The 27,679-nt window shown below is 47.8% G+C and overlaps 2 protein-coding genes across 6 annotated transcripts in view; one reads left to right on the forward strand and one right to left on the reverse strand.

Annotated features, from left to right (window-relative positions):
- The window catches only part of LOC119436018 (zinc finger CCCH domain-containing protein 18-like), a 188,029-nt gene that overhangs the window by 67,663 nt on the left and 92,687 nt on the right, over window positions 1-27,679 (reverse strand). For all 5 annotated transcript variants that reach the window (XM_049655203.1, XM_037702747.2, XM_049655204.1 and 2 more), the window contains 2 exons: window positions 18,613-18,730; window positions 1,044-1,093 (listed from right to left, as the gene is read on the reverse strand). In XM_049655203.1, the coding sequence (XP_049511160.1) occupies window positions 1,044-1,093; window positions 18,613-18,730 (168 nt within the window). The remainder of the gene's footprint in view (window positions 1-1,043; window positions 1,094-18,612; window positions 18,731-27,679) is intronic.
- Window positions 1-27,679, forward strand: part of LOC119436024 (cytochrome c oxidase subunit 4 isoform 1, mitochondrial) — a 480,308-nt gene that overhangs the window by 58,158 nt on the left and 394,471 nt on the right. The gene's annotated exons all lie outside the window — the stretch shown is intronic.

Consider the following 27,679-nt stretch of genomic DNA (forward strand, 5'->3'; position numbering starts at 1 on the left):
CCGTTTAGCCTATTTTGATTCTGTTTTTTTTGTCACGTTCCTTGGACTACAGTGCAGGTCGAGACAGTCTCGCATTTTTATCTTGACTTTTTATAAATTTATGGCGTGGCTATTCGTTCACCCCGAAAGTGTACTTGGTGCAAAGGTAACTTGAAAAATGACTATCTAAAAAATTTGTGTTGCGAAAAAAAAAAAGTAAGACTGTCACGACCTTCAGCATGCATTGAGCTATGCAGTCAATACTCAACGAGCCTTCCATCATGTTTTTTAAGCTCCCCAGGCCCTCCAGAAAGTTCAAGAGAGAAAAATTCTGCTCAATAAAATGTTCTCAAGGTATCACTCTGAAACTTTTATGGAAGTATCAGGGAGACATTCTAAACATTTGTGCCAATTTTCATCAAAATCCATCAAGAATTCAGGAAGTTGATTTTCAAAGCCACGTCCCCCCTTAAGTGAGTACGTATTAACGAGGTTTGACTGTACCTCTAAAACACGGCGCGCAGGCTGCATATGCGCTCAGCCGCACTAATAGCCATACGCAGCCAGGGCCGCTCTAGAAAAGGTTACGAGAGCCAGCCTGCCTCCTACTTTCTCCCCCCATACCCTTCGCGCGCTTGATCGCAAGTACCATGAGGAACTTTCTCCACCGATACCCTCGCGCCCTTTCCCCCGCCCTTTCCCCTTGCTCGTGCGAGAAGACTGGGCTTATCAAGCCATCATACTTCTCAGCTCCCCCTCACACGCTTTCACTTGCAACCAAAGCTTACAGAACGCAGGACGTGATATAATCTTATTGCACTTGCACATTATACGGTCGTGCACTTGCACACTCTTGCACTTGCACACTCTTGGTCGTGCGGCGCGCGTTTTAAGAGGTACGTTCGCAGGAAGCCGCTTGTAACTCAATCATTTCACCATCTACGTCCGCGGAAGATTTCATTTATTGTTTCGGTATTCTTTCACGGCGCTAGTTAAGTTGTGTTGCATTGAAATCGTGTATAAACACACTATATTGTAGTAGTGAGATATTGAGAAACGCTTACTTTTCTCGATCATAACTCCGACCAGGCCTCCGGTCCTTTTCTCTTCGATCCTGCAAAATTCAAATTGGAAAAAAAGACTATCACGAGAGGCCAACAGCCATTACAACAGAAAGCATATGAAAAATATATGTTTTGATCGTATAGCATCAGCTTTAGTTCAAAATCAAGTGACTTTTATCTCAAGTAAAGGCCACAGTATATTTTAAACATTTTATTTATGAATCTCTTGCAGGCTTTCAGGAAGGCATTGGGTAAGGGGGGATTACGGTTATATGAACATAAAAGAAGCATTACTCAGAACAACATTGTGAAATGGCGGAACTTCACATATATTGCCGTCTAGTATTTGATTATTGAAACTCTTGAGATGATCATAAAATGAAATGATAGAGAGTTAAAGAAAAAGGAATCTATGATAATGGTACAAGCTCAGTTTCCTAGTAGGATATTCCATGGTACAAGCACACTAGTGGTATGCAACCCCACTGTCCATCGCTTTCCTGACATTGGCTGCAGACAAATGACAGGCAGTTTACCTGCGCAACAGCAAGGTTTTCTTGACAGAAAGAAAATAGGCACAAGCAATATTTCTGCCGTTGTGAGCAGCTTCCTGCTGTGCCAGTCGGCCCAAGCGTGTCGTTGCTGCTGCCAACACAAACATTGGCTACAATTTGCTTTGCACACAAAATAATGGTTGATAGAATGAAATGACCTTTATTATATCTTTCGTGACAAGCAGAAACCCTTGTCAAACCTCTAGAACAAACAGAAGTTGCGACACAAGGCAAGATCAACTTGGAGCCTGCATCCAGCTGCCGCTCACGCCTGATACAAATTTTGCAAAAGTCCCGGTCCAAGTCCACTAGGTTACAATGGTCTAAATTTCTGATGCTATGAACCACTTTTTGTGCTGCAGTGGATGATACGAACAGCCGAGCCACCACACACCGATCCCATTCCTGTTGCAAGGGCGAACTACAGTCAAACCTGGATATAACGAAGTTGACAAATTCCTGAAAAACTTCGTTACAAAGAGGATTTCGTTATATGCAGGTTCGACACGAAAATTCGAAAAAGAAACGCTTACCGTATTTACTTGATTCTAACGCGCCCTCGATTGTAACGCGCACCCGTTTTCGTCGAAGCACTCATCCTTGGAATGTCACACCACGTACTGGATGCGTGGACGCGAGTCGTTTCGCACAAGCGCGAGGCATCGGAAACGAAGAGCGAGTGTCACATAGTGTTACAGTAGAACCCCACTGTTACGTTCCCGGGTGCTGCGTTTTCCCAGCTGTTATGTCGTTTTCGGCCGGTCCCGGCACAGCTCCCATAGAAACCAATGCATTGGTAACCCTGCTCTTGCGTCGCAACTGTGGGACCGTTCCCACATCATACGTTGCGAACTGCCACCCCGCGCCGGCCCAAGCAGCCATTTTGACTTTTCATGTCGCTTGGCTTGGTGGCTTGACGATTGCATTGGCCGCACAAAGTGCTGGGGGCGACAACTATGATGTATTTTTGGTTTCCGCCAGCAAAAGTATGGCCCTTGAGATCCATATTTGCTATCTAAAGATGGTGTCTATGACGCGTTGTGGCCCTAAAATTGGTTTTGGCTCATAGAAGTTCCGTATAAAGTCCAAGGGCGTAAACGCAGTCGCCGCACGCCGTATACTGTATGTGCGAGTAAAAACGTGCGAGGGGAGCCGACAACCGCGTCTAAATCTCGCACGCGCAAGAAAGAAAAGCAGGGAGGAAGCGCACCTTCTTTTGTTGCGCTCGAGGCAATGGCGAGGGACCGAGGGGGGAGGGATAGCGGGCGGCGTTGTACTGTACTCTGGCATCAACTGCGTACTGCGTGGCAGTGCGCGGGCCGTATCTTGAAAGCGATCTGCGTTGGGGCAGAGTCTAGGCAGTGTAGGTGCGTTGGCGGCTTGTAGCTTTGTGCGTGCTATGTGTTCTCGGCACTCAGTTTGCGTTGAAGCGATAGATAACAGCACGAAGGTCACTTCGCTCGCTTCTGCAGCGGCGCTTCCACACGCCGCTAGCGTTTGACAGCACTTGTCCAGGCTCATCGTCCAGGCTTCTGCAGCGGCGCTTCCACACGCTGCTAGCGTTTGACAGCACTTGTCCAGGCTCAGCGAGTGTGATGTGTCGCAGCATCTGCCAGCGCCTCGGCAACATCAACCGGAAAAGGAGAGTGCCGGCTTGGCGGGCTAAGCCAACTGCAGCAAGCGGCAAGATCAGGTTTGAATGAAGGGAGGGGGGAAAGGTCACGTCCGCAGCGGCAAGATCGCCGGGTCTAGAGATGCAGGCCCACCTCGCACAAGCTCGCACGCATGCACACGTGCGCTCGCTTCACTTTCTGTCACGGCGGAGAAGGTGCTTCTGGTTGCTGCTCGCTCAAAAATGACAAAATTTGGGGATCTCCCGCTGCCACTTCGTTACGTAGAGGTCTCAAATACATGTGCTTCTATGGAGCAACGGCGGGGAATAGAAAAACTTCCTTATATCCAGGAATTCGTTATATGGAGGTTCGCTATAAGCAGGTTTAACTGTACATCACTTCACCTTGACTTCACAAGTTGACCTATTTTACTGCCACAACCCCCCTAAAATTCCAAACTTTTTGACGTGTTTGGGTGATACGAATTTTCGCAGCATCCCGAGAGATTCGTATCATCGAGATTCTACTGTATACACAGACCCAACTAAGTAAGAAGTATGGTCTGTTAAAACCAAAAGAACGTTGGCCATGCAGATTGGATGTAACGGGTATGGACAGTAATACATTTCCAAGGTGATCTAAAGGATTCATAGGTGTTCTATGAAGCAGAGGCAAAATACGGATCCAAACAACATTCTGAAACATGAAAATTTTTTAATTCCAGCTCTGTGAGCACAGAATACATCAAAGCGCGTGTGCCTGGACGATATAGCCTCGTGGTAATGATAACCAGCCCTTACAGTTACTGAAGCACTTTTTCAATAGGAACCAACTGTAAACGATCGTGTGGCACTTATAATTTTTTGAGCCAAACTCCAGGTATCTCAAAATCTCTACGACAAAGATTCCAGAGAAACGTCACTGCCCCATCAAATTGAATTAAATTCTGGGGTTTTACGTGTCAGAACCCCAATCTGATTATGAGGCATGTCGTATTGGGGGGCTCGAGATCAAACTTGACCAGCTGGAGTTTTTTAATGTGCAGCTAAATAATGTGCACGGACATTTCAGCATTCCCCCCCCCCCCATCGTAATGTAGCCACTATGGAGAGAACCGAACCAGCGACCTCGAGCTAAGTTACTACCCAAAGGTTTCCATACTTTATGTACAGCTGTATATCACAAAAAGTAACACCGGAATTCTGAGGCCAAGGGAACTTTCGATTACCAGCATCAATGAACCTGAGCCCGTGCCCTGTAGTTGCACAATGTTTTGCAGGAGAGGCCCTGACGTTTCTGCCGGTGAAGCACTTCACATTTTGCGCCATGCTGACCAAGGTCAAATCAGAGAGAGTAACCATTGCCTGCAGCAAGCATTGCACTTTGCCCTCACGAATGAGGAAATGACACACGTGACTTCCACCAAACCTCACAATGCATCTGGGATTTTTGGTGCCTCTTCTCAAATTACAGTAGAACCCAGCTGTTACGTTCCCCGGTGCTGCGGTTTCCTGGCTGTTACGCCATTTTCGACCGGTCCCGGCATACCTCCCATAGGACCCAATGCATTGGTAATCCCGCTGTTGCGTTGCAACTGTGGGACCGTTCCCGCATCATGCGTTGCGAAGTGCCACCCCGCGGTGGCCTGAGCGGCTACACTGACTTTTCATATCGCTTGGCTTGGTGTCTCGACGACGGTATTGGCTGCAATGCCGCCCAAAGTGCCGGGGGCGTGTCCTATGACGCATTTTCGGTTTTGGCCAGCAAAAGCATGGCTTTGAGATCGATATTTGCTATCTAAAGATGGCGTCTATCACGCGTTGGGGCTATAATTGGTTTTGGCACACAGCTGTTACGTATAAAGTCCAAGGGCGATAACGCCGTTGCCACGAGCCGTATGCTGTATGTGCGAGAGAAAGCATGCGAGGGGAGTCGATGACCGCGGCTAAATCTCGCGCGCAAGAAAGAAAAGTGGGGAAGAAGCGCACCTTCTTCAGTCGCGCAGGGTTGCCAGATTGGGCTATTAGTAGCCAGATTGGGCTACTTTTTATACAGGTTGGCGTCGAAAATTCTGAGCTGGCTACATGGCTATATTTGGGCTATTTTTGTTTATAGGACCACATCGACACTGTCAAAATTCGGGAAGGCCGTTTTATGAAAACCCAAAGCGCATTGCTGCTACAAAGATATGTAGGCAATCTCGAAGACTGTGTTTTTAGGCAACGTCGCCGCTGGGAAGATGGCGTCAAGTCATGGCTGTCATGTTTATACATCATTCCAGCACTCTGTGCTTTTTGTTTTGGTGAACCACTTGAACCAGCACCATCTGCTGCTGGTTCACGAGTGGTTCAGTGTGAAAACCGATGGGGCTGACAGCTGTAGAGTACGTTTTCCACGCTGGCTGCTATACAGCTATTACACAACAGCTAAAGTATTCGCATGTATGATGTGGCGCGTCATTTTCGCCCGTGGTCCTTCAATGTTTATCACGGGTTCCTCGAAGCTCATTGCTCGGTTTTCCTGCAAATCACTGTGTTATTTATTTACTGAGTAACTTTACGAAAAAATCTGCAAGTCACTTTAAACGAGAAACATGACAGTTAGTGTCTTTATGTACGTGCTCAACGAAGCACAGTAGTCTCGACTGCCAATCGAAACTAAATATTCTGCTCTAGTGGTGGTCTGCATGTTCGCAAGAGCACTGCCTGAACATGGTCTTCGAGTGAGAACATTCACAACTTTTGATACGGAACGCTTCTCTGAGCAAAGAAGAATGCACTGTGTAAAGCACGGTAGCGCTTTGCAATCATGGCTTCCACTAGGTGATAGTGCTAACAGCGAATCAATAAGGCGCGTGCCTCATCAGATATTCTGGTTTGTGGGGATGCGCGACTCTCACGCGTCTCCTGTATTCCGGCTTCACCGCATGGCTAAATGCCGGTGGCGCGGTTGTGGTGGTTGCGAGAGATGGCGTGAGTGTCGCGATGCTAACGTCACCGAACGGCGGAGTGACTTGGGAGAAAAAGGTCGAAGGCGCTTCCTCTTTGGCTTGGGATCGGCGACCAACACGCACGGACGCTTCGCGCGTGCGCAGGCCCGCTTCACGGGACTGTCTCGCGAGGCTAAGAGCAGGACACCGGTATGGACGAACATTGATCGTTCGAACGCGCCACCGTTCGCGTGACCGTACACGTGAACGACTAGGCGATTGTGTCACAGCATGGGGCGAACATATTCGCTCGCTGTCGAGTCGCGGTGAGTTGAACTTCCTTGATTTGTCGCGTGCCCATGTGAATGTTCTATTGGTTGTAATTCGGCTAGTGTGCATTGGTGTATGAAAGGTGCAATAAATGCCCCTTTGCTTGTTTGCACCACTGTGTTGTTCCTTTGTCCCAAGAGCACGTATGAGACCCCACATCTGGCTGCCCAACGTGGGGCTCTTGGGGCATCGGACGATAAAGTTTTGCTCGGTTCGAGACAACCTTTGTTTCAACCGAAGCGTAGTCCTAGCGTGGATTTTGATCGCTAGTGTCGGCGGCGTGCTTTCTTGAGCGAGGCGACGGGTGCTGTAGCGTGTGAACTTATCAACATGCTAAGCCTTTTCGCGAGTGTTTTGTTAAAGTACACTCGTCGGTACGAGAGCCACGTGGTCTGCATCCTGGGAGAGCGAGGCCTAGCGCCCGCGGAGCATTGGCAAGCCTGAAGCAAGTGAGTACGGAAGCCTCGTGGGTGGTCCGAATTTCTTATGTAAATAGCTTCTTCTATCTCTTTGACTTCGGAAGTCGCGGCTCAGGGAGCCAGGTGGCCGCGGGCCACGGGTGCCGCTACGGGCTGACTGGTATTGCGGCCTGGCACCGGGCGCTCTGACACCGTCTGGGACGGTGGGCGCCGTCAACTCGGACGCTGTGTGCACCGAGCAGGGTAGGACCACCTCACAGAGCTAACGTTTCCTCGCGGCTGCCTGTTGTGCCCATTTTGGGTGATGTTTATTTCTCTTTTTTTGGGGGGGATGCCGGTTGTTGTCAAAGTAGCGACGCATCAGGCCTAAGGTTTTACAAAGCTGCCTGTCGCACGTTAAGGGACACAACCTGGTGGACCGTGGTGTTGAGGTGTCGCACATTGCTTCCCTCATTAGTTCGCCTCGCACGAATTGAAATTCTCGTTCGACTCAAGAAAGTAAGCTTTCTTCACGTGAACTTACCATCTGAAAGGCTGCCCGAAATTTAGCTAGCCGAATTGAACATCGTACCACGTGGGCGGTGCTTATGCCGAATTCCTCTCCCTTGCACTACTTTAGTGTTTGTCGAGGGCGTTGAGTGTACGCAGCGTGAGCGGAGTCACCCTTGGTTTGGTGTCACCTGCACACCGTCTGCGCTGCTGCCCCGGCCTACGAACGAGCCACCGCTGGCAATGGAGATGCCTGTGGCCAGTTTGGCGCAGCGACTTCGGCGGCCGCCTATGTCCGGCTTGCAACGCTCGGCGGCTGGGAAAAGAGCCGGCAGTCACCAACGGCTACTGCGGCTCTCGTCAGCAGCGCGTGTCGGCGCGAGTAACGCTTGCTCTTGCCGACTTCTGCGTCGCCGTTGGAGTCGTGCTATCGAATCTGCAGAGGTGGTGCTGTGACCAATGAACGCCAGCAGTGAACACCGCTGGCGTCCGTTGTATGTTTGCTTGTTGCGTATGCGTATGTTTGCTTGTTGAAGCAAACATACCGCATTCTGGTGAGAGTTATAGCTACATGCGAGTTAGTGGACACGAACATGTTCTGGCTGCAGTAGTTGTCTGGCTGAGAAATCTGGTTAGAAACATCACGCCTTCTCAAAACTCAGCATGGGCAAGTGGGCGAAGTACAGCCGAGCATACAAGGAATGGGAGAAGGACCTCTCTTTCAAAGGTAAAATCTCTGGTTTTAAAAGCGTCTGCTGCTGCGAAGTTTCATAATGGAGTAAGAAACTTGGCGAGTTTCTAACTTCATTCCAGTATTTCCTAAACTTATGCTACACAGGAAGGCAAATACTGCATTTGCAAAGCACAAAGCCATTCAAAATTTTAAATATTGCATTTGAGAATGAGGATGTTTTAAGGTAGAGTCAAGGTCTTGTGTGAAGCTCCCACATATTCACGAAATATTTTGCCCAACTCTTATAGAAAATGCCTCAGGTAAGGTGAGGCTTGAACTAAAGTAAGCTCAGAACGTGGCTCAGTAAATACCAATAACGTCATGAGTAAATCGAAAAGGATTCCTTCCGCTCATTGTAACAATAAGTGGTGTCCAAATACACGTACGAGTGGCAGCTCTCACTAGAATAGACCTCTCCTGGGGTACGTCACACCGCACTGGCGACGTCACAGCGTGACATCACCGGCGCACGTGCGGTGACCCTGGTTGGCAAAACACAGCCGCTGCCAGCTTTCTGCGTGCTGCAGTCGCGCAGTAGTTGATGGAGGTGGGTGCCACGTGTACACGTTTTTATTAGGAATGGGCGAACATACGGTATTGTCAAATATTCGATCGAATAATTCTATAATCGTTATTCACTTCGATTCGAATTCAGGTATTCGATATTTTTGGATTATTCAGCGGTCCCGAATAGGCAGCCAAAAGACACGGACGGCCGGTACACATCTCGGAGGCTATTCTTCACATCATGGCTGCCATACATCAACCATAAATCTCGAAGGCTACACGTTTTTGCATTGAAGAGCTGGAAATGTGCGACGCAAAGGAGCAGAAAGGGCGCTAGCGCACAACAGAAATGAAGTGGCGGAGTCCGCATCGCCATAGTCAGCAGCGGAAATCGTACGTGAATGACAGCAACGACGGAACGCTTTGCGCCTATTTGTGCCTTTATTGCGTTTACCGCCGCACATAACAACGCGTTGGCCGCGGGATTTCATAGTCGCCAGCCATCATCGTGTCGATAGCTGCCGCGGTTTCTTTCACAGCGGTTGCGGCAAAAAGTAGTTTCGTTTTTTTAATACGCACGTCGGCCGCGTGCCTAAAAAGCTGTGTAGTGGCCATCCATGATCGCATAGATAGCGACAGCGATTTACTCTGAAGTTGTTGCAGCGAACGGTAGTTTTGTTCCGACTCAGTGCGTGCGTCGGCCGGGTACGGCCACGCTAGCGGCAAAAACGCGTGCGTCATGCCGCGAAGTCCATCACGGCAATCGCGTCTCGCCGCGCGGCAGCGCGATATGATCTCGCGCGCTCTCGGAAAGCAGAGTCACCGTGAGTGGAAAGGGTGCGATCGGACAGCGTCCAGAAATCCTTCCATAGAACCGCGAGAGACGACGATCGTCGATTGATAAGCCGGCGCGGAGCGGCGGAGGTCCGGTTGCCATTGGCTCCGTGACGTCACCCTCGTCGCTCTTGGCACCCTTGGCAAGCCGTAAAACCCCCCGATTTCTTCCGTTTTTGCCGCTCGCGGCATGGCGCGCGCGTTTTTGCCGCTAGCGTGGCCGTACCCTTAAGGCGGCGGTCCCACTCCGGTGGCACGAGCCCCCCGTTTTCAGTACTTTTGGAGCAACCGTGGCGGCTCTTCTACTTAAGATATGAAGTTGTCGTATAAACCATAAAAAGCTTAGTTCCTGTAGATTACAACTATATATAATATAAAGAAATTGATTGGTGTGATTTAGAAATATATGTTCAAGAACAAGCATGAGATACATGGTTTTTGCGAACTGTGTCTCAGTTGTGACCATATTTAGAAGAAACTACCGCACTTACTGCATTGCGGCTTGCTCTGTAGCTTTAGGACATATTTATCTAGTTCCTAGACGTAGCAAATTAATTGTTAATTTTTACTTTTTGGATAATTTGCTTTTGAAAATTGCCAAATATTGCAATCTTCTGTTGTAAACAGCCCGGCAACTACATGCTCAAGGAAGCTAAATTTTGGGTAAAGTAGAGTTCAAGGAATTTCCATTTAGGACACAAAATTTCATTCATGTAACTTTATTAGTTTTAAAGCGCAGCTTCGCAGCTTTATTACCTTCCCGCAAAACTGGGCAAAAATAAAACCAGCATTCTAAATATTGCTTACTTTCGGCCGCATTATTAGGAAAAATAATAAAGTTACACGAATGAAATTTTGTGTCCTAAATGGAAATTTCTTGAACTCTACTTTACCCAAAATTTAGCTTCCTTGAGCATGTAGTTGCCGGGCTGTTTACAACAGAAGATTGCAATATTTGGCAATTTTCAAAAGCAAATTATCCCAAAAGTAAAAATTAAAATAATTTGCTACGTCTAGGAACTAGATAAATATGTCCTAAAGCTACAGAGCAAGCCGCAATGCAGTAAGTGCGGTAGTTTCTTCTAAATATGGTCACAACTGAGACACAGTTCGCAAAAACCATGTATCTCATGCTTGTTCTTGAACATTTATTTCTAAATCACACCAATCAATTTCTTTATATTATATATAGTTGGAATCTACAAGAACTAAGCTTTTTATGGTTTATACGACAACTTCATATCTTAAGTAGAAGAGCCGCCACGGTTGCTCCAAAAGTACTGAAAACGGGGGGCTCGGGCCGCCGGAGTGGGACCGCCGCCTTAAGCACCGCAAAGTCACCGTTCATAATCGAGTCGATAGCGGCCGCGGTTGCGACAAACAATTGTTTCGGTTTGACTCAATGCAAAGCTGTCGAGGATGAAGAGCACCGGCTACATGGAGGAAGGAAACAAAACAAGAAGGGCCCCGACATCACTTTTCTGAAGCCAGAAGTGCAGCCATGTTGGTGTGCCACCTCTCTTTGTGCCTCCAATCAGGGGTTCTGCAGCTCGCCGGTGCAGATGGGCGCGAACTTTGACCTTGCATTGTTACGAGCCGCCGGAAGTGTGTGCTGCTGACGTGTGTCAAAACAAAGCCTACAAAACTTCTGTAGCAGTTTTAGTGAAGCAGACGCGCTCCTGGGTTTTTCCGTGGCACGTTTAAGAACACAACGACCCGCGCCGTGATTGCTTCAGTGTATCTATTGCTCTCACTTTTCACAGACCAAGAGCAGCAGCGAAGCTTCAGGAGCACGGTTGTCATGGCAACGTTGACATTCGGGGTACCCGTCCCAGTGCTCCTTTGCGAAAAACGGGCATGTGACTTCCGCCACACCTTCTCCAATACGCTCGTGCTGGCCAGGGCCTCTCCTGGGGTTTCCTTCCTCCATGACCGGCTACATCGCGATGGATGTGCGATCTGTTGGCGGTCAGCTTACTGGCGAAAAAATAATCGGGATGTGCGCGCGGTAGTGCAAAGCGTGTCGCAAATGATGGCGCGCGCCGCGGCCATGCTGCGAAGGAAGTCGCGAGGCCTCGATCGCCGCTGCGAGAGCCAATCAGTCAAGAGATGATGAGAATTGCAGCTTCCGCACTGCTTTTGTGCAAAATAGCGAAAGGATTTGCTGATTAATTACACTAATAAAATCGTGCTGACGTAGTAAGCATTTGCCTATTGTTTTCTGGATACCCTGATAATTCGAACATTTTTTTCAATCCCGTGAAATTCAAATTAACTAGGTTTTACTGTAATATGTGATATATACTATTCGAAGTATTCGATTCGAAATTATTCGACCAAATCACTATTCGCTTCGAATTTGCTTTGAACCTCAAATCCACTATTCGCCCATCCCAAATTTTTATTTATTTTTTATTTTTATGTGAACCTCCACAATTCTCTTGCCAGCCAGATTAGCAGTTATGTGTGTCGGAGAACATCGGCATGTGGTAAACTGGGTGATGAAAATGTGGCGACGCTGGCTTTTTTTACTTGCAAATGCCTTTTCCTTGGAAGTGTGCCCCATTTATTGTGGTAATGTGTGCGGTTAAAAACCGATGATATCGGCTCATCGTTGTGCAGGGAAACTGACCCCAGTATGTGTGCGTGCGAGTGTGTGTGTGCTCGCGTGCACGTGGTGTATTACGCGATTAGCAATACATCTAGCTTAGGAGACTGTGGACACTTGTTGCGTGTAATAAAACCAGTCGTAGTGAACAGGCTCCGATAGAACTTCAGGACCTGTAATTATTGAACAGGCGAGAATGAATGACACGCAATGAAACGCATGTATTTCGGGGCCATTCGCGCTGTGTGCAGACAAGAATATGAAAAGAAAAAGAAAAAAAAAAAAAAAAACCTTCGTTTGAGCATAATTTATCGACTGAGAGTTCCGAGAGGTATGACTACAAATGAGCTCCTACAATGTTTTGAGCACTGCCGATGCTGCGTGTATACATTTAACCACGGGGAATGCCCAAAAGGCAAACCACTGAAATTATCATGATTTAACGCAGATCTCACGTGCCGTTAAACTGAACCTTTTTTTTTTCGTTATTGGTACATTCTAGGCTTGTGCGAATAGTGCTTTTTTGGTTCGAAGCGAATACTTCGAATAATAGCAAGGAAAAAAAAAAAAAAAAAACGGCAGAGGGCTAAGGTCTGAGATTTAATCAAGGAAAGTAAACAACTTCATTATTTACGAAAATCTACAAATTTTCGTGCAAAAACACTAGCTGTTCCACATGCTAGGGTTAGAGGTGCTCCCTTCTGCAGCTTACAATGGCTCCTGCATCTCCGTGCAAGCCAATGCATGCACGTGTTGCACGAAGTCACTGTCCATGACGTGACAAGTTACACAAACGTAGCTGTCATTTGCCCGCGATGTCCAACCATCAGTTGTGATTGAAAGTGACTACACTCCGCTTGCAAAAATGCCCCCAAGCTTCTTTTTCACCTTCTCTTTGCTTGATGCGTAGAGGTCTGGAATAATGGCTCTCGAGAACGTTGTCCGAGACGGCACGGCATAATCCGGCATAGCGAACTGCATCATGTCGAGGAAACCCAGTTCTTCGACAATGTTGTAGGGGTGCATACCACGAGCTACGAAGCGAGCTATCATTTCTGTCATCTGTTGGGCTTTTGGGGCTGACGCTTTCATTTTCGGCTTGAAACTGTTGGCTATGGATGGCTGTTGACCACTTGCCTTGCTTGCCCCCTTGAGCTTGGATGGCCTTTCGCGTGCGTCCTGCTTCGTTTGGTAGTCCTTGTGCAAGTCCTGGTGTCTCCTTAAATGCATTACTAGGGTTGTTGTCGTACTTGTCGGGGTCTTCAGGACTGCCTTGCATTTAAGACATCGAGCTTCGGTTCCCGGTGGAATCTTTACAAAAAAGTTCCAAATTGGATTGCCGGCCGCATGCAAGTCCCCCATGGTGCTCTCTGGAGTGGTCAAAGGCGGCTGGGATTGATCAAATGCCACCGCGGCAGAGACAGAGTCGCCCACTAAACGCAAGCGACCACACCAACACGCTGTCGAGATGCGTTTTTGTACGCCTTTGTTCTGAGTATAGTTCTGTTTTCCTGGTTTGGTTTGGATTGGATTGGGAAAAATATTACTGAATCCAAAACAGAAACTTCCGAAAACGCCTTCTCCCTGCCGCGTGTGGCTATTCGTTCGAGCCAAATACTTCGAAATTTCCAAATAACAAAATTCGAATCGAAGTGAATATTGAATAGCGCATTATTCGTTCAACTATTCGAAAATATTGAATATTCACACAAGCCTAGTATATTCACCTTTACGGCACGGACTTCTTCCTATGATGATGCACATAAACATGCAAAAGTTGGGTCTTGTAAAGTTGAGAGCAGCAAAGGAGGCAGCAGACACCGAGAAGTTACCACGCAACGGATTATGTAGTTATGTAAGCTTTTGCTTGGTACATTCACATCACCGAGACATAAAATAAAATTTAATTATGGTGTTTAACATCCCTAAGCTGCACAGCAGCTTATGAAATGCTCCAGATTATTTTAAATTAACGAGAGGCTCCGGATTAATTTTGTCCACCTAGGGTATCTTACCCTAAAGCAGGGTAATAAGTTTTTCTGCATTTCTCCCTCACCTGAATTTAGGCGTCGCTACTTGGTACAGCTCCACTGGGCCGCCGTGCAGTTCTGGACGAAGTTCATCTTGCATATCGTTTAAAGCTACAGTTTAAACGGGGCGCAAATCTGTGCATTCACGACAATGCAATTCAAATTTGTGTTCGAAGACCAGTCATTTAGCGAAGTATCACTTTGTCACCGCGAATGTGTGCATCATCTGTGATAAAATGTTCGTTTTTGAGGAGCAATACATTTTTGTAGATGTTTGATCTATGGAAGAGGCACACGTTTACGAAAACACCACAAGCTAACTACGGGAACCATGCCCTCGGCAACAACGCTACGTTGTTGTACCAGTAAAACGGGGACAATTATATATCCTAAGCACAGTTCGTAAATGCTGTCACTTCAAAAAATCGCAACATGCCGGACTTATGATTGCGGCAGTTGATTTACAAGAAGGGCTTTTATGCAGAAAGAACAGGTTGCATGAACGTTTTTTGCCAACTGGCGCCCGCTTCGGAGGAGCGACAGATGGGAGGGGCCCCCATAGTGACGTCACACTGTCTGCAAACAGGGAGAGGTCTATTCTTCATGCTAGGGATGAGCGAATAGTGAATTTGAGGTTCAAAGCGAATAGTGATTTGGTCGAATAATTTCAAACTGAATAGTTCAAGTAGTATATATCACATAATACAGTAAAACCTAGCTAATTCGAATTTCATGGGTAAAAAAAAAAAAAAAAGTTCGAATTAACCGAATGGCAAATTATCAGGGTATCCAGGAAACAATAAGCAAGTGCCGACTACGTCAGTGTAGTGGATGAGCAAATCCTTCTGCTATTTTGCACAAAAGCAGTCAATTCTCGTCAATTCGTGACTGATTGGCTCTCGCAGCAGTGATTGAGGACTCGTGACTTCCTTTGCAGCACGGCCATGGCGCGCACCATCATTTGCGACACGCTTTGCACTACCGCTCGCACATCCAGATTATTTTTTTGCCAGTAAGCTGACCACCAACAGATCGCACGTCTATCGCGATGTAGCCGGTGCTCTTCAACCTCGACAGCTTTGCACCGAGTCAAACCGAAACGACTTTTGTCACACCGCGGCCACTATCGATGGGATTATGAACGGCGACTTTGCGGTGCCTAGGGCACACGGCCGACGCATGCATCGAGTAAGCACGAAACTACCGTTCGCTGTAACAACTGCAGACGAAATCGCGGTCGCTATCTATGCGATCATGGATGGCCACTACGCAGCTTTTTAGGCACGCGGCCGATGTGCGTATTGAGTCAAAACGAAACTACTTTTTGCCGCAACCGCTGCTGAAGAAACCGCGGCAGCTATCGACGCGATCATGGATGGCGACCATGAAATCCCGCGGCCAACGCATTGTTATGCGCGGCGGTAAACGTAAAGGCACAAGTAGGCAAGAAGTGTTCGGTCGTTGCTGTCATTCACGTACGATTTCCGCTGATGACTATGGCGACTGGACTCCGCCGCTTCGTTTAGGTTGTACGCCAGTGCCGTTTCTGCTCTTTTGCATCGCACATTTCCGGCTCTTCAATGCAAAAACGTACGTATAGCCTTCGAGATTTATGGTTGATGTATGGCAGCCATGACATGAAGCATAGCCTCCAAGATGGATACTGGCCGTCAGTGGCTTCTGGCTGCCTATTTGGGAGCACCGAATAATTCGAAAATATCGAATACCTGAATTCGAATCGAAGCGAATAACGAATATAGACTTATTCTATCGAATATTCAACAATAAGGAATATTCGCCCATCCCTACTTTACGAAGATCTTGAAGCCAGTGTTGTGCTGGTTGCATGCGGCGGAAGTAATTTTGGAGCCAGAAATATGCAGCGAGATTTGGACAACATCTACACCATTTATAAGACACCTGCAGAACGTCATCAAACATTTTGTTTTTTGGCTACTTTTCGCTCACGAAAAATTTCAGTCTGGCTATTTTTGGGCTACATCTTGAGATCTGGCTATTTTTTGGTGAGGCCATCTGGCAACCCTGCCGTCGCACTCGAGACACGGAGGAAGGGGTTCTCCGGCGACGCCGCGCGGGTGCCGTATGAACCGTATCTTGAAAAAGATACGGCTCATACGTGCACGGGCGCGTACGGCATAAACTGCGTACTACTGCGTACTACGGGGTTGCGCGGGTCATATCTTGAAAGCGATCTGCTTTGGGGGCAGAGTCTAGGCAGTGTAGGTGCATCGGCGGCTCATAGCTTTGTGCATGCTGTGTGTTCTCGGCGCTCAGTTTGCGTTGAAGCGATAGACAGCACAAAGTTCACATAGCTCGCTGTTGCTGCGGTGCTTCCTCACGCCAGTGTTTTGATAGCAAGTGTCCGCACTCATCGAGTGCGAGGTGTTTATGTTTGCCTATGCGCACTGACACCAGGCTTGTCAATATAGTTAAAAAGCAAATGATTACAAGTTTATTTACAATGTTTACAAAGTAAGTTTACTACTATCCTTACTTTGTACAGCTGTTTAATAATTTGCTATTGCAATTGATGCTTCGGCTTCCAGGCGAAACTGCGACTTTTTTGTCAAACGTAAGAATTAAAATAAAATTGTGTGCAGTTCACCACTACTTTCATTTCTCATCTCAATTTTTCATGTTTCTCGGCTCTTGCGTTTCCCGGCTCTTACGTTTTTTATTTTTTTACGGTCCTGTGAAAAATGTATCAGCGGGGTTACAATCTAGTACCACGGCCACTCGATAAAACACCCAAGGCATGCGTTTTCATTCAGCGGCCAGGTCACATTCGTCACTTCGTCTTTCTGTCACAATGTCACTTTCGTCTTGCTGGTCCTGCGTTGCCTTGGCAATGGAGCAGCGTCGCTTGCAATATATTTTCTTCCGGCGGCAGCAAGCAATGGCGCTAGCGCCAAATTTGCTAGCTGAGCCAATGCCATGCCGGGTCGAGTTCCCTGCTTATCTTCAACCTTCTTTCTGTTTATCATCGCTCATGTGCATTTGCTCGTCTGCTTGTTGCCACTTCGCAGTATCCACGCGCAGCATCTGTGAACTGGGAGTCGAATCCTTTTTTCCCCCTCTCATTTAGGACACTCTCAATGATGCATCGATGTGGTTACAGCATATTAATCATGACCATGAGCAAGACGATCAGCACTTTTGAGCAGGAGCATTCAGTCCACGCAGAGCGCCCATCAAAGAAAGAATGTGAGCCCATGGTATTCCAGCAATATCGCCGCTTGATAAAGATGCTCGCTCCATGCTTGTGCCATGGCATAAACGCCACTTGTCAGCGTGCGCTAAAGGCACGACAGTTGCTTTCTTTCACAGTTACATTTAAGTTTTTGAAAAGAAATTACCGGGAATTCATTAGGCTGTAGAAATGAGCTGCATCATCTTTTTTGATCTCTGGAACCGGTTATGAACTTCTCAGATGACTGGCTTACATTAAGATGAATCGTCTTGACTCAGTGCCAAGCACGCTGTCTTGGCACAATGCCCTAACACTGTTGCCCGAAGACATCTTGTCTGGCACCAAGGAACACGACAGATCGAGAATATTACTGGTGCCTTTTTGGAAAGGCTTCATGTGGTTTGTGTGTGGCCAGCAGGCTTTTATTTGCGATTTCACCCATCTTGAAAATTTTTTATTTATTATTATTTTTTTTTACAGCTTCGAGTTAACAAGGTTTTACTGTAAAGTGCCGTCCACTGCTGCCTAGAGCACGCGAATGGCCGTCTTTGCTCTGCGGGGCGACACCTGGCGGTGGCTGCTGGGTCCGAGATAGCGTGCCCAAGAGCATGTGCTGCCCAATAAACATGAAAACTTGCCCGTGTTGCATTTAACCAGAGGTGATTTTCGTAAGCGCCTTTGCTATCACGAACAGTCTGTGAACACGCTTCATTCGTTGCGAAAGGGTGGTGCGCGTTATCAGCCCATACGCTTCATACTATGGCAACTGTGCTGCCACAAGTGCCCTCAGGCCGAGTACAAATTTGGGTAAACAAAGGCGCTTTTAAACGTCGCTACTCTTCAAAAGCAGTCCTGCATGTCTATTAGGCCGTGCATGCTCCTGGGCACACTATCTCGCATCCAGCAATTGCGCCAGGTGTCACCCTGCAGAGCAAAGCTGGTCGCTTACGCGCTCTACACAACAGTGGACGGCACTGTACATGACCGAGGGTAAACAAACACTTGAGGGACGTGACTCAGGAGACACCCTACCAGTGGTTCATGAGGGTCCAAAAAATATAAAGGGGTAAACAGAGCCACAGCAGGCTTTTATTTGCTACTTAACTTATCTTGACATTTTTGGGGTTCTTAAAGTTAACGAGGTTTTACTATACATGATCGAGGGTAAAAAAACACCTGAGGCATGTAGCCCAGGAGACGTGATGGTCAACAAACCGGAAGGGGGTGCGCAAACAGATGCAGTAAAGCTGCTTTTTTCTTCTTTGTATACCATACAATTCCAAAATAACTGCCACCACAGAACACTGCTTACCCTGTGGTCAAACTCCTGCCGATTGCTCCAGCGCACTTCAAAGTTCTCGTAGCGTCCTCCACGCCAATATTCTCTGGCCTCTCGTTCCGAGTGCTCCAGAGGATCTGGCTCATCGAAGCTGGAATAAATGAAAGCACTTTTAAGGAATTGGTTCCCGATACTCTTCACCAATTTTCTGACACCTTTATTGTGCACTGTATGATAAAGTGCTTTTGCTTGCTTGATTAATTTATGAGTAAACAGGTAATTCAGCATTCACACAACAGTCAACTTCCCTCATGCAAACTCATCTTGCCAACAGAGATTACGCAACAGCTCTTATCCACCATGTCACACTTCCTACTTGCATAAAGCCAACAGACAACGAAGCCAAGGAAAGCATTGGGAAATTAAGTGTAGTTGAAATTGGAATGTAGAAAATAATGAAGAAAAGGGAAATGAAAGTGGACGAAAAGATAACTTGTCGCCGGCAGGGAGCCGAACCCGCAACCTCTGCATTACGCGTGCATTGCACTACCAATTGTGCTACGGCGGCGGCCATCAATTCGTCCACTAACTTGGGCCCGACCAGCTTTCTGACACCTACCCATATATATATATACATATATATATATATATTGAAAGGGGGATTTATTGAAACTCGTCCGAGGGATCGCAAGTGGCTTTTTAGGCACAGTCCTAGCTGTTGGCATCCGCAGCTCGAGCTCGGGTCTCGCGCCGAAGTGATGGCAGTGCCCACGGCACCTACATGCATATTTCCCACTACAATATATATATATATGTATACATTCTAGTGAAGAGGAATACCCGGTGCTGCAGCCACATCGCCAGTCGTCCGGGAGGCGCGAGCTCGAGATTGCCTGAGCTGTTCTGGCTGAGACACGCTGCCTGCTGTTCTCTTGTCCTGTATTCATATTAGATTCTGGTGGAGGTGTTACGGTTTTTCCCCAACCTGGAATTACGCACCCGAACTCTGCCGTCCGTCATGCCTGACGACCCCAGCCCGACATCCCCACCGGTTACTCCAGCCATCGTAAGTGCCGGTGCCCAGCGCCAGCGGGATCCTGACATCTTCAGCGGCACCGATGAGAAAGACGTTGAAGATTGGCTGGAATTGTACGAACGCGCCAGCAACACCAACAAATGGGACGATCCCTTCAAGCTCAGCAACGCGACTTTCTATTTATCGGGCGTCGCCAAGCTCTGGTTCAAAAACCACGAAGCCGATCTCCGCACATGGGCTAGCTTCAAAACCAGCATCGCGGACGTTTTCGGTCGCCCTGGCGTGCGCAAACTTTGCGCTGAACAACGCCTACGAAGCCAATCCCAGCAAACTGGTGAAACGTTCACCAGCTACATTGAGGACATCGTCGACCTCTGCCGGCGTGTCAACCCGACGATGGCGGAGGCGGACAAGGTACGCCACATCATGAAGGGCATTTCCGATGATGCCTTTCATATGCTGCTCTCCAAAAACCCAGGCACTGTTCCTCAGGTCATTGAGCTTTGCCAGAGTTTCGACGAGCTCTGCAGACAGCGTCTTCTCACACGGCGCCAACCTGTGTCCGATGAAAGCCTCGCGAGCGTGGCCGCGGCTCCTGAAATGGACTCCCTGCTCTGCCAGATAAAAGAGTTCGTCCGTGCTGAGGTCGCTCGTCAGCTTTCGCTGCTGTCCTCAACCACGCCACCACCCTCGCCTTTGCCGGCCAACCTTCGCCAGGTCATCCACGGGCAAGTTTGCGCAGCTCTCCCTTCTGCCCGCGAGACTCCGTTGGTGCCAACTCCCGTTGCTTTTCCCGAGGTGACTGCACCTCTCAGCTATGCCGAGGCTCTTGTGCGGCCCCCACTTCAGGCCTTTGCGCCGTTCCCATCAGCCATGCCACTGCGTCCAGCTCCTCAATTCGTTCAACCGCAGTACCCACACAGCAGTGGACAATGGCGCCCTCCTGACAACCGGCCAATATGTTTTGAGTGTGGTCTACCTGGCTACATTGCACGATTTTGCCGTCACCGCGCACCATCCTACCGCCGTCGCTTCGACACCGAACCACACGTTTCCCCATACCCGTCATCCTGCGCGTCGTGACCCTGCGAGATTCGTATCATCGAGATTCCTTTAAGTGAATGTATACTACAATTTATATGGCCACTATAACTAACGTAAAGACTCGTGTAAGGGCCACACTTTTTTGTCGCGATTTTGATGAGCCTTTCATGGGACCGGGTCATTTGACCTCATTTTTCCAACTACGAGTATGAAATCCGCCGTAAATTTCCGCAATTGCCTCCTCTCGACATCCAGTAGCGACGCGAGAAAGTATGCTGCGCGCGACAATTCGCTGTTGAGCCTGATCATAATCAGCGCACGGAACGCAATTGCTTCTCGGTTGGATGTCTTTTTTTTTTTAATATTGGCTGTGAAGTTATGGGTGCGGCCCTTACACGGGTGCGATCTTTACACGGATTTACACGGTAAGAATCTTCCTTCGTGTAATTGTCTTCTACTTCACTATCACTTCCCGGCCAAACTGCACTCTTTTTTATTTTTTTAGTACTTTTGAGTCCGAGTATATAGCGCTGCTGCGCATGACTTCTAGACTTATATTTATTCTGATTTTGAGTGAATTCTATATACATACAAGGTGTTTCAGCGAACAGTTACCAAAATTTTTAAAGGTGGCCTGTGGCACATAGTACAATTCTAGTTCATATGAGCTCGTCTACTCGAAGAGGCGGGCATTACTAGCACAACAAATTGAAATGCATAATCGACTAATGAACAAAATTAACCAATTAAGTTTTTATCTAATTACCTTATGGCCCATGTTGCAATTTAAAAATTCTAGCTGTGGAGTGCGGATCCACTTTGAACTAAATCTCAGGCTGACACCAGTGTCAAGATATTAATTATCTAACTTTGCGGAGAAATACATTGGCGGCACAGTCACTTTCTAAACAAAACGTCGTTTTATGCATCAAAGCACAAAAGTATGAAAAGAACAAATTATGGGATTTTAAGTGCCAAAACCACGATCTGATTATGAGGCACGCTGTAGTGGAGGGCTCTGGAATAATTTAGACCACGTGGGGTAGCATATGTGAATTTATAGCCCCGGAGCCCCGGAGCCCCAGAGCCCCCCCCCCCCCAGTCAGTGCCTATGCGCCTTGCTACAGAAAGGCTGGCTTTCCCGCAAAGTTTGACGTTTAGTGGCTAAGTGTACGTTACAGGCGAAATTTCACCAGCAGCACAAAATTACCACAAAATTCAGCACAGTATTGCCCTAATATTCTTAGATTAGATAGCCACAAATGCTAAGAACTGTTTCCACCCACACAGCCAGCAATATTTCGATTCGAATATTCGTATCCAACCAAATATTTGAACATTTTCGAATATCTATTCTTCCAATCGAATGCAAATATTAAAAATATAATAGTCGGTAATATTTCAACTTTTTGAATATTCGCACACCCCTATTTTGCGGCCGCGGGTTTCGCGGACCCCCAAAAAATGGCTTCGCGGACCCCTGTTTGAGAACCACTGGTCTAAAACACTGCTTATCATGTGCCAGGAAACAAATCCCCCTGAAATTATGCTACAGTTTCAGTCCTTAGCATAAACGTTTGCAAGGAAGTAAAACAAACTAGAACTCATTTTGTTCCTCCTACTTTGACTGGCTACAGTTGAACCCTACAACTACGAAATCGGCTGAGAATGCGAAAAAATCCACTTTCATGAGAATTTTGTTGTGAAATGAGACATGTAATGCGCTACAAAATAAAATTTTACTGTCCAAATTCCATTAGCCTACTTAAGCAAGCCTTGCTCTAGGTATAGAACTCCTCTGCCGACATACCAAAGTGTACCCCTTGTGTCGGTGATAACTTTCGGGGATATGATCACTTGCATGAGATTTCGTGTACCTCGGCACCAGACGAATTGGCGTCTACGAGGAACAGCTTTCTGGAAGAAGATTTGCCCAACGAGGCCATATTCTTGATTGATTGCCTCCGGAGATATGATCACTTAAGTGCCTCAGCACCAGATGAGTTGACGTTCAAGTTCAAGGGCAACAGAGTTGATACGATCACTTTCATATCTACTCTGACAGCAACAAAGTTCCTCCAGTACATGTCACCTGCAGATGCTGTCACGTTCAGTGCCGAGTTACGCAACATCTCGCGAAAGTTGTATCCTCGAAAGCAATCGACCAAGAATATGGCCCCGTAGAGCAAATCTACGTCCAGCGATGCAGAAGCGGCACGTGATGCCTGTTAGGTACTGAATGCCAATATGGCTGTGCTACAATGGCTAGGTGTGCCGACTGGAGCGTCTGGAGCCAAGTTCACCGCTTCTCCGCATCACGACGCAAAATTGGAGCTGCGGTCAGTATAACGGTTCCGCAGCGCGTATCGTCTGCTACAGATGGCAGATGGCGCGCAAAAAATAAAGCATGCATTTGAATAGTTGTATGTCGTCTGTTCGTGTCAGCTTGAAAGGTGAAGAGCTCCGGGTCTCTCTTACTGTTTGAAAGTTCCTAAGAGATGTGGAATGTTCCTCGCCGGAAAAATCACGGACAAGATTAGCGGCGGTATTGCTCCCCCAAGGAAGATTCCCCCCACCAAGGACACTTACTGCTTTGCTTCGAACTGCAAGTCGGGTTCTAAATTTCTGAGAAAAAGGTGTCAAATAGCCGTGTTTTTGGCGCCATAAGACCCTGACCTTTTTAGGGAAATGGGAACTGGCCCTTCATTGAGCGGACAAGCAATGGCAGTCGACATCAGTAGTGTGCGAGTGACACTTTCAAGAAAATTTCATGCAGCGCTCTTTCACGCATATGGTCAATGAAGAGGTTGTCCTGATTCCAAGGGAGTGTCCACGGTTTACCAACGATGCAGTGCCATCAATTCTGCCAGATGGTTCGCCTACCTCTCTAGAGTGATGCCGACAACAAAAAAAGAAAAGGTAAACAAAGAATTCTTTGGGATTTTCACAACAGGTGATTAAGACAGCAAGCTGTTCTGAGAATGCAGAGAGATCCCAGGAACGAGATGTTAATTAAGTCTGTGCAAAGGGCAACGACAACTTTCAGTTTTCAACACCTACACTTGCCGATGATGATGATGAAAAACTTTATTGAATAAAAAAAAAAAAGGGAGAGGCAAGGGAGCGGGTAGGGTGGGTCCCTAGTCCAGGACTCCAGTGGCCGTTGCCGTACGCTCAGCCTGGTCTAAGAGACCCTTCTGGGTCTCCAAGTCAGCTCGAGCGAGGACGGCCTCCCAGGGCTCCCTTAGTGAGGTCAGTATCAGGGGCGAGTTAATGTTCGGTGGCCTACATATACATTCCCACATAATGTGGGGAAGAGAAGGCCGCCCCCCGCACCAGGGGCATTGACCGGCATATACGGCTGGCCACATTGCGTGCCACAGTCGCAAGTGCGGAAAGGTATGAGTTTGGATTTTTCGGTACTTCCGAGCGTCTCCTACTCCCAGCTGCGGATGCGGAAAAGCGTAGATTTGTCGTTCGCGACGCTGGTGCTCCAGGATGTCGTGCGGGGTGTGGTCCTTTGGTATTTTACTTGGGGCGTCGTCTGCTCGGTTCGCTAGTTCGCGAGCTAGTGCGTTCGCCCGTTCGTTTCCTGGGACTCCCGAGTGTCCCGGGCACCATGTAATGCCGTGTGATGCACGTAGTGTTTCGCCTAGTAGCTTGAGGGTTATGCGCGGTAGACGTCCGTTTATGAACATCCGGCATGCTGCTTGCGAATCTGTCAGGACCGCTATCGAGTTCCCGCTTGCGTCTGCTTGTCTGATTGCTAGAGCTATTGCAGTTGCTTCAGCTGTGCTCGTGCAATGGGTGCGCACTGAGGCCGAGATTTTGATGTTTGAGTGTGTGGAGTAGTTTACTGCCGTTAGAACGTGACCATGATGGGACTTTGCGACGTCCGTGTAAATGACATCACGGTGTCCACTGAACTTTTTAGTGAGTTGTCTCGCTCTAGCCGCGCGCCTTGCACCATGGTAGAGTGGACTCATGTTCCTCGGAATTGGGGAAACTATCAGCTGTTCTCGTAATGTCTCGGGAACAGAAACGAGATCTTTCTCGCAGTAATGGAGTCGAATAGGGAAATTTAAATCCGCAAGGACCCGTCTCCCTGCCTTAGAGCGGTCGAGGCGTTCCCTTTGCCCCAGCATAGTCGCTGCCCTCAGTTCCTCGTAAGTATTATGGAGTCCAAGCGCTTGTAATTTCTCGTTGGACGTGTTGGGTGGGAGTCCTAGTGCCGCTTTATACGCCATACGTATTATTACGTCCACTTCTTTGGTTTCGCTAGGGCTGAGCTCTTGATACGGCAGGCTATACGTGACCCTATTTAGTACAAACGCGTGCACTAGTCGGATGGCCTCCGCCTCGGTTAGACCTCTGCCTTTCCCCGTTACTCTGCTTATCATGCGAGCTATTTGTTTGGTGGTCGTTTTTAACGTTTTGATAGTGAAGTCCGCTCTGCGGTTTTCTTGTAGCCATAGGCCTAGGATCCGGATTCTTTGTTTTTCCTGGATTTCCCTGTTACCTAACCATAGGCTAACGCTTTGATCTTTCCGATAGTTTCGGCCGTGTAGCCTTACCCATTCTGATTTGTCTGGCGCGCAGGACATGCCGCTTTGTTCTGCAAAATCATTTACAGTTTCTATCGCTTCTTGTAAGACTTGTTCTTTATACCCTAGAGGGCCTGTTGTCGCCCACAGGGTAATGTCATCCGCATACAGCGAGAATTTTAAGTCTGGAATTGGCTCTAGCCGTCTTGCTAGTCTGTTCATGCCTAAATTGAATAAAAGGGGCGAGAGGATGGCCCCTTGAGGGGTACCCTTACCTGGCATGTCGAATTTATCTGACCTGATGTCTTCTATTCCTATCGTGGCTTTCCTGTCTGTGAGGAAGGAGCGTATATAATTGTACATTTTCTCCCCACATTCTACTCTTTCTAGTTCCTCAAGTATGAGCATGTCCGACATGGTGTCGAATGCACTTTTGAGATCAAGCGCGACTACCATGTGCTCCCCTCCCGTAGGTATACGTATTGCTTAGGACCTCCTCTTTAAGCCTGAGAAATACGTCCTGAGTTGATAGGTGTTGCCTAAAGCCGTACATGTAGTCTGATAGGAGGCTACGATCTTCTAGGTGATTCGTGAGCCTCGTGTGAATTACTTTTTCAAAGAGTTTCCCTAGGCATGATGTGAGGGATATCGGACGTAAGTTCTGCAGACTGCGAGCCTTGCCTGCTTTTGGGATGAGTATGACGGTGGCGTCTTTCCACTGTTGTGGAAGGTGCCCCGTCTCCCAGATCTGCTCGTTGAAATAGTGTACTAAGCGCTCAAGCTGCTCGTCACTTAAATTGCGGAGCATGGGATTGGTGACCCTATCTTCCCCTGGAGCTGAATTTTTCCTAAGGGCTTGTGCGGCAGCAAAAAGCTCTGCTTTAGTTAGAGGGGCATCTAGCGCATCGTTTTCTATACCTGAGTAACCGCGCGTGACATAATCGGGGTCTTTTGTTCCAAAGTATCGCTGCCTAAGTTCCTGAAGTAATTTGTCATTGTCGCCTTGGTATGTGCCGGTTAGTGTTCTGAGGGTTCGCGTAGTTGCGGTCTTTGTGTTTTCTGGATCTATCATACTTCTTAGGATGGCCCAGGTTTTCGCTGTCGATAGGGTCCCCCTAAGGGAATCAGTAAACTGGGCCCAGTTTTCTGCTTGTAGTTTACGTGCGTATTCGCTCGCCTGGGCCGAGATTTCTGCGATCCTTATTCTTAATTTTCTGTTTAGTCTTTGTCGATTCCATCTTTTGGTAAGTCCTCGTCTGCAGTCCCATAAATGTAGCAGGTGCGGGTCGACCACTGGGTTTTCCGTCGTTAATGTAATTTTTTTGGTAGAGGCTTCGTAGGCCTCTTTAAGGCCCTGCGCCCATTGCTCCGCATTTGCCGGCGGGTTTAAGGAAACTGGGTACTGGCGATATGCTGGCCAATCCGTCATAGATGCGGAACCGAGGTCGCGTTTGAGTTTGGGAGTGGCGGTGGAAAAGCTTATTATGAAATGGTCGCTCCCCAGGTTTTCCTGTAAGTTTTGCCAGTGACCATCTCTAACGTTCAGCGAAAAAGTGAGGTCTGGGTACGTGTCGGCGCTTACACTGTTCCCTGTCCTAGTAGGTGCCGAGGGCAGCGTTTCCAGCTGTAGGCCTGTATTTTCTACGGCGTGAAGGAGTAATTTGCCCTTCGGTGTATCTCTTCTGTATCCCCAGTTTGTGTGTGGAGCATTAAAGTCTCCCACGAGAACTAGTCTGTCTTTCCTCTCCATGTTTCCCATGGCGTGGGTAATTATAGACGCAAAATCCGTGCCTCTCTCTTTAGGTGGGCTATAGATATTGATTATCTGGGTTTTGGCGCGTCCTCTCTTAGTTGGAAAGAGTTCCACTATATGGTGTTGTGTTTGAGCGTTAGGAAGGTACCTAACGGTCGACGCGATCCCTTTGCTAACCAGCGTCGCGATCCTGGGATAATCCGGGTTGTGATGTGTATAGTAGTCGCGCAATTTAACCGTGCATTTGCCAATTTCTTGCAGGCATATAATGTCCGGCTTAACAATCGCCTTGTCGATGTAGCACTGTAGGGCCGCCGCCTTTTTTTTGGAAACTGCGGCAATTCCAGTGCCAAATTTCAACGATTTCGTGTGTTTTTGCCTGATTAGTGGCCATGGCCTGTGACACCCTCCGCATCCGTGGAGTCAGAGACTACTCCGTTTTTGGCTTTTCGAAGGGTAGGTGCATTTGGGCTACCTGCAGCGCGCTTACGATTCAAGTGTTTTTGATTTGTGGCTAGCTCGTCGACTTGCTCTTTTAATGTTTTAAAATCGTCGTATAATTGCTTCTGGAAATTTTGCATTCCCTGCATTTGCTGCATTATTAGCTGTAGCATCGCTTCTATCGGTTTTTGAGACGACGGGATATTTTCTTCCACTACTGTGGTTTTCAGTTGTTCTACTTTAGCCATTTGTTTAATCTGTCCTCTGAGGGCGGCCATTTCC

Source organism: Dermacentor silvarum, chromosome 1 (assembly GCF_013339745.2).
Source record: "Dermacentor silvarum isolate Dsil-2018 chromosome 1, BIME_Dsil_1.4, whole genome shotgun sequence".
Lineage (NCBI taxonomy): Eukaryota > Metazoa > Arthropoda > Arachnida > Ixodida > Ixodidae > Dermacentor > Dermacentor silvarum.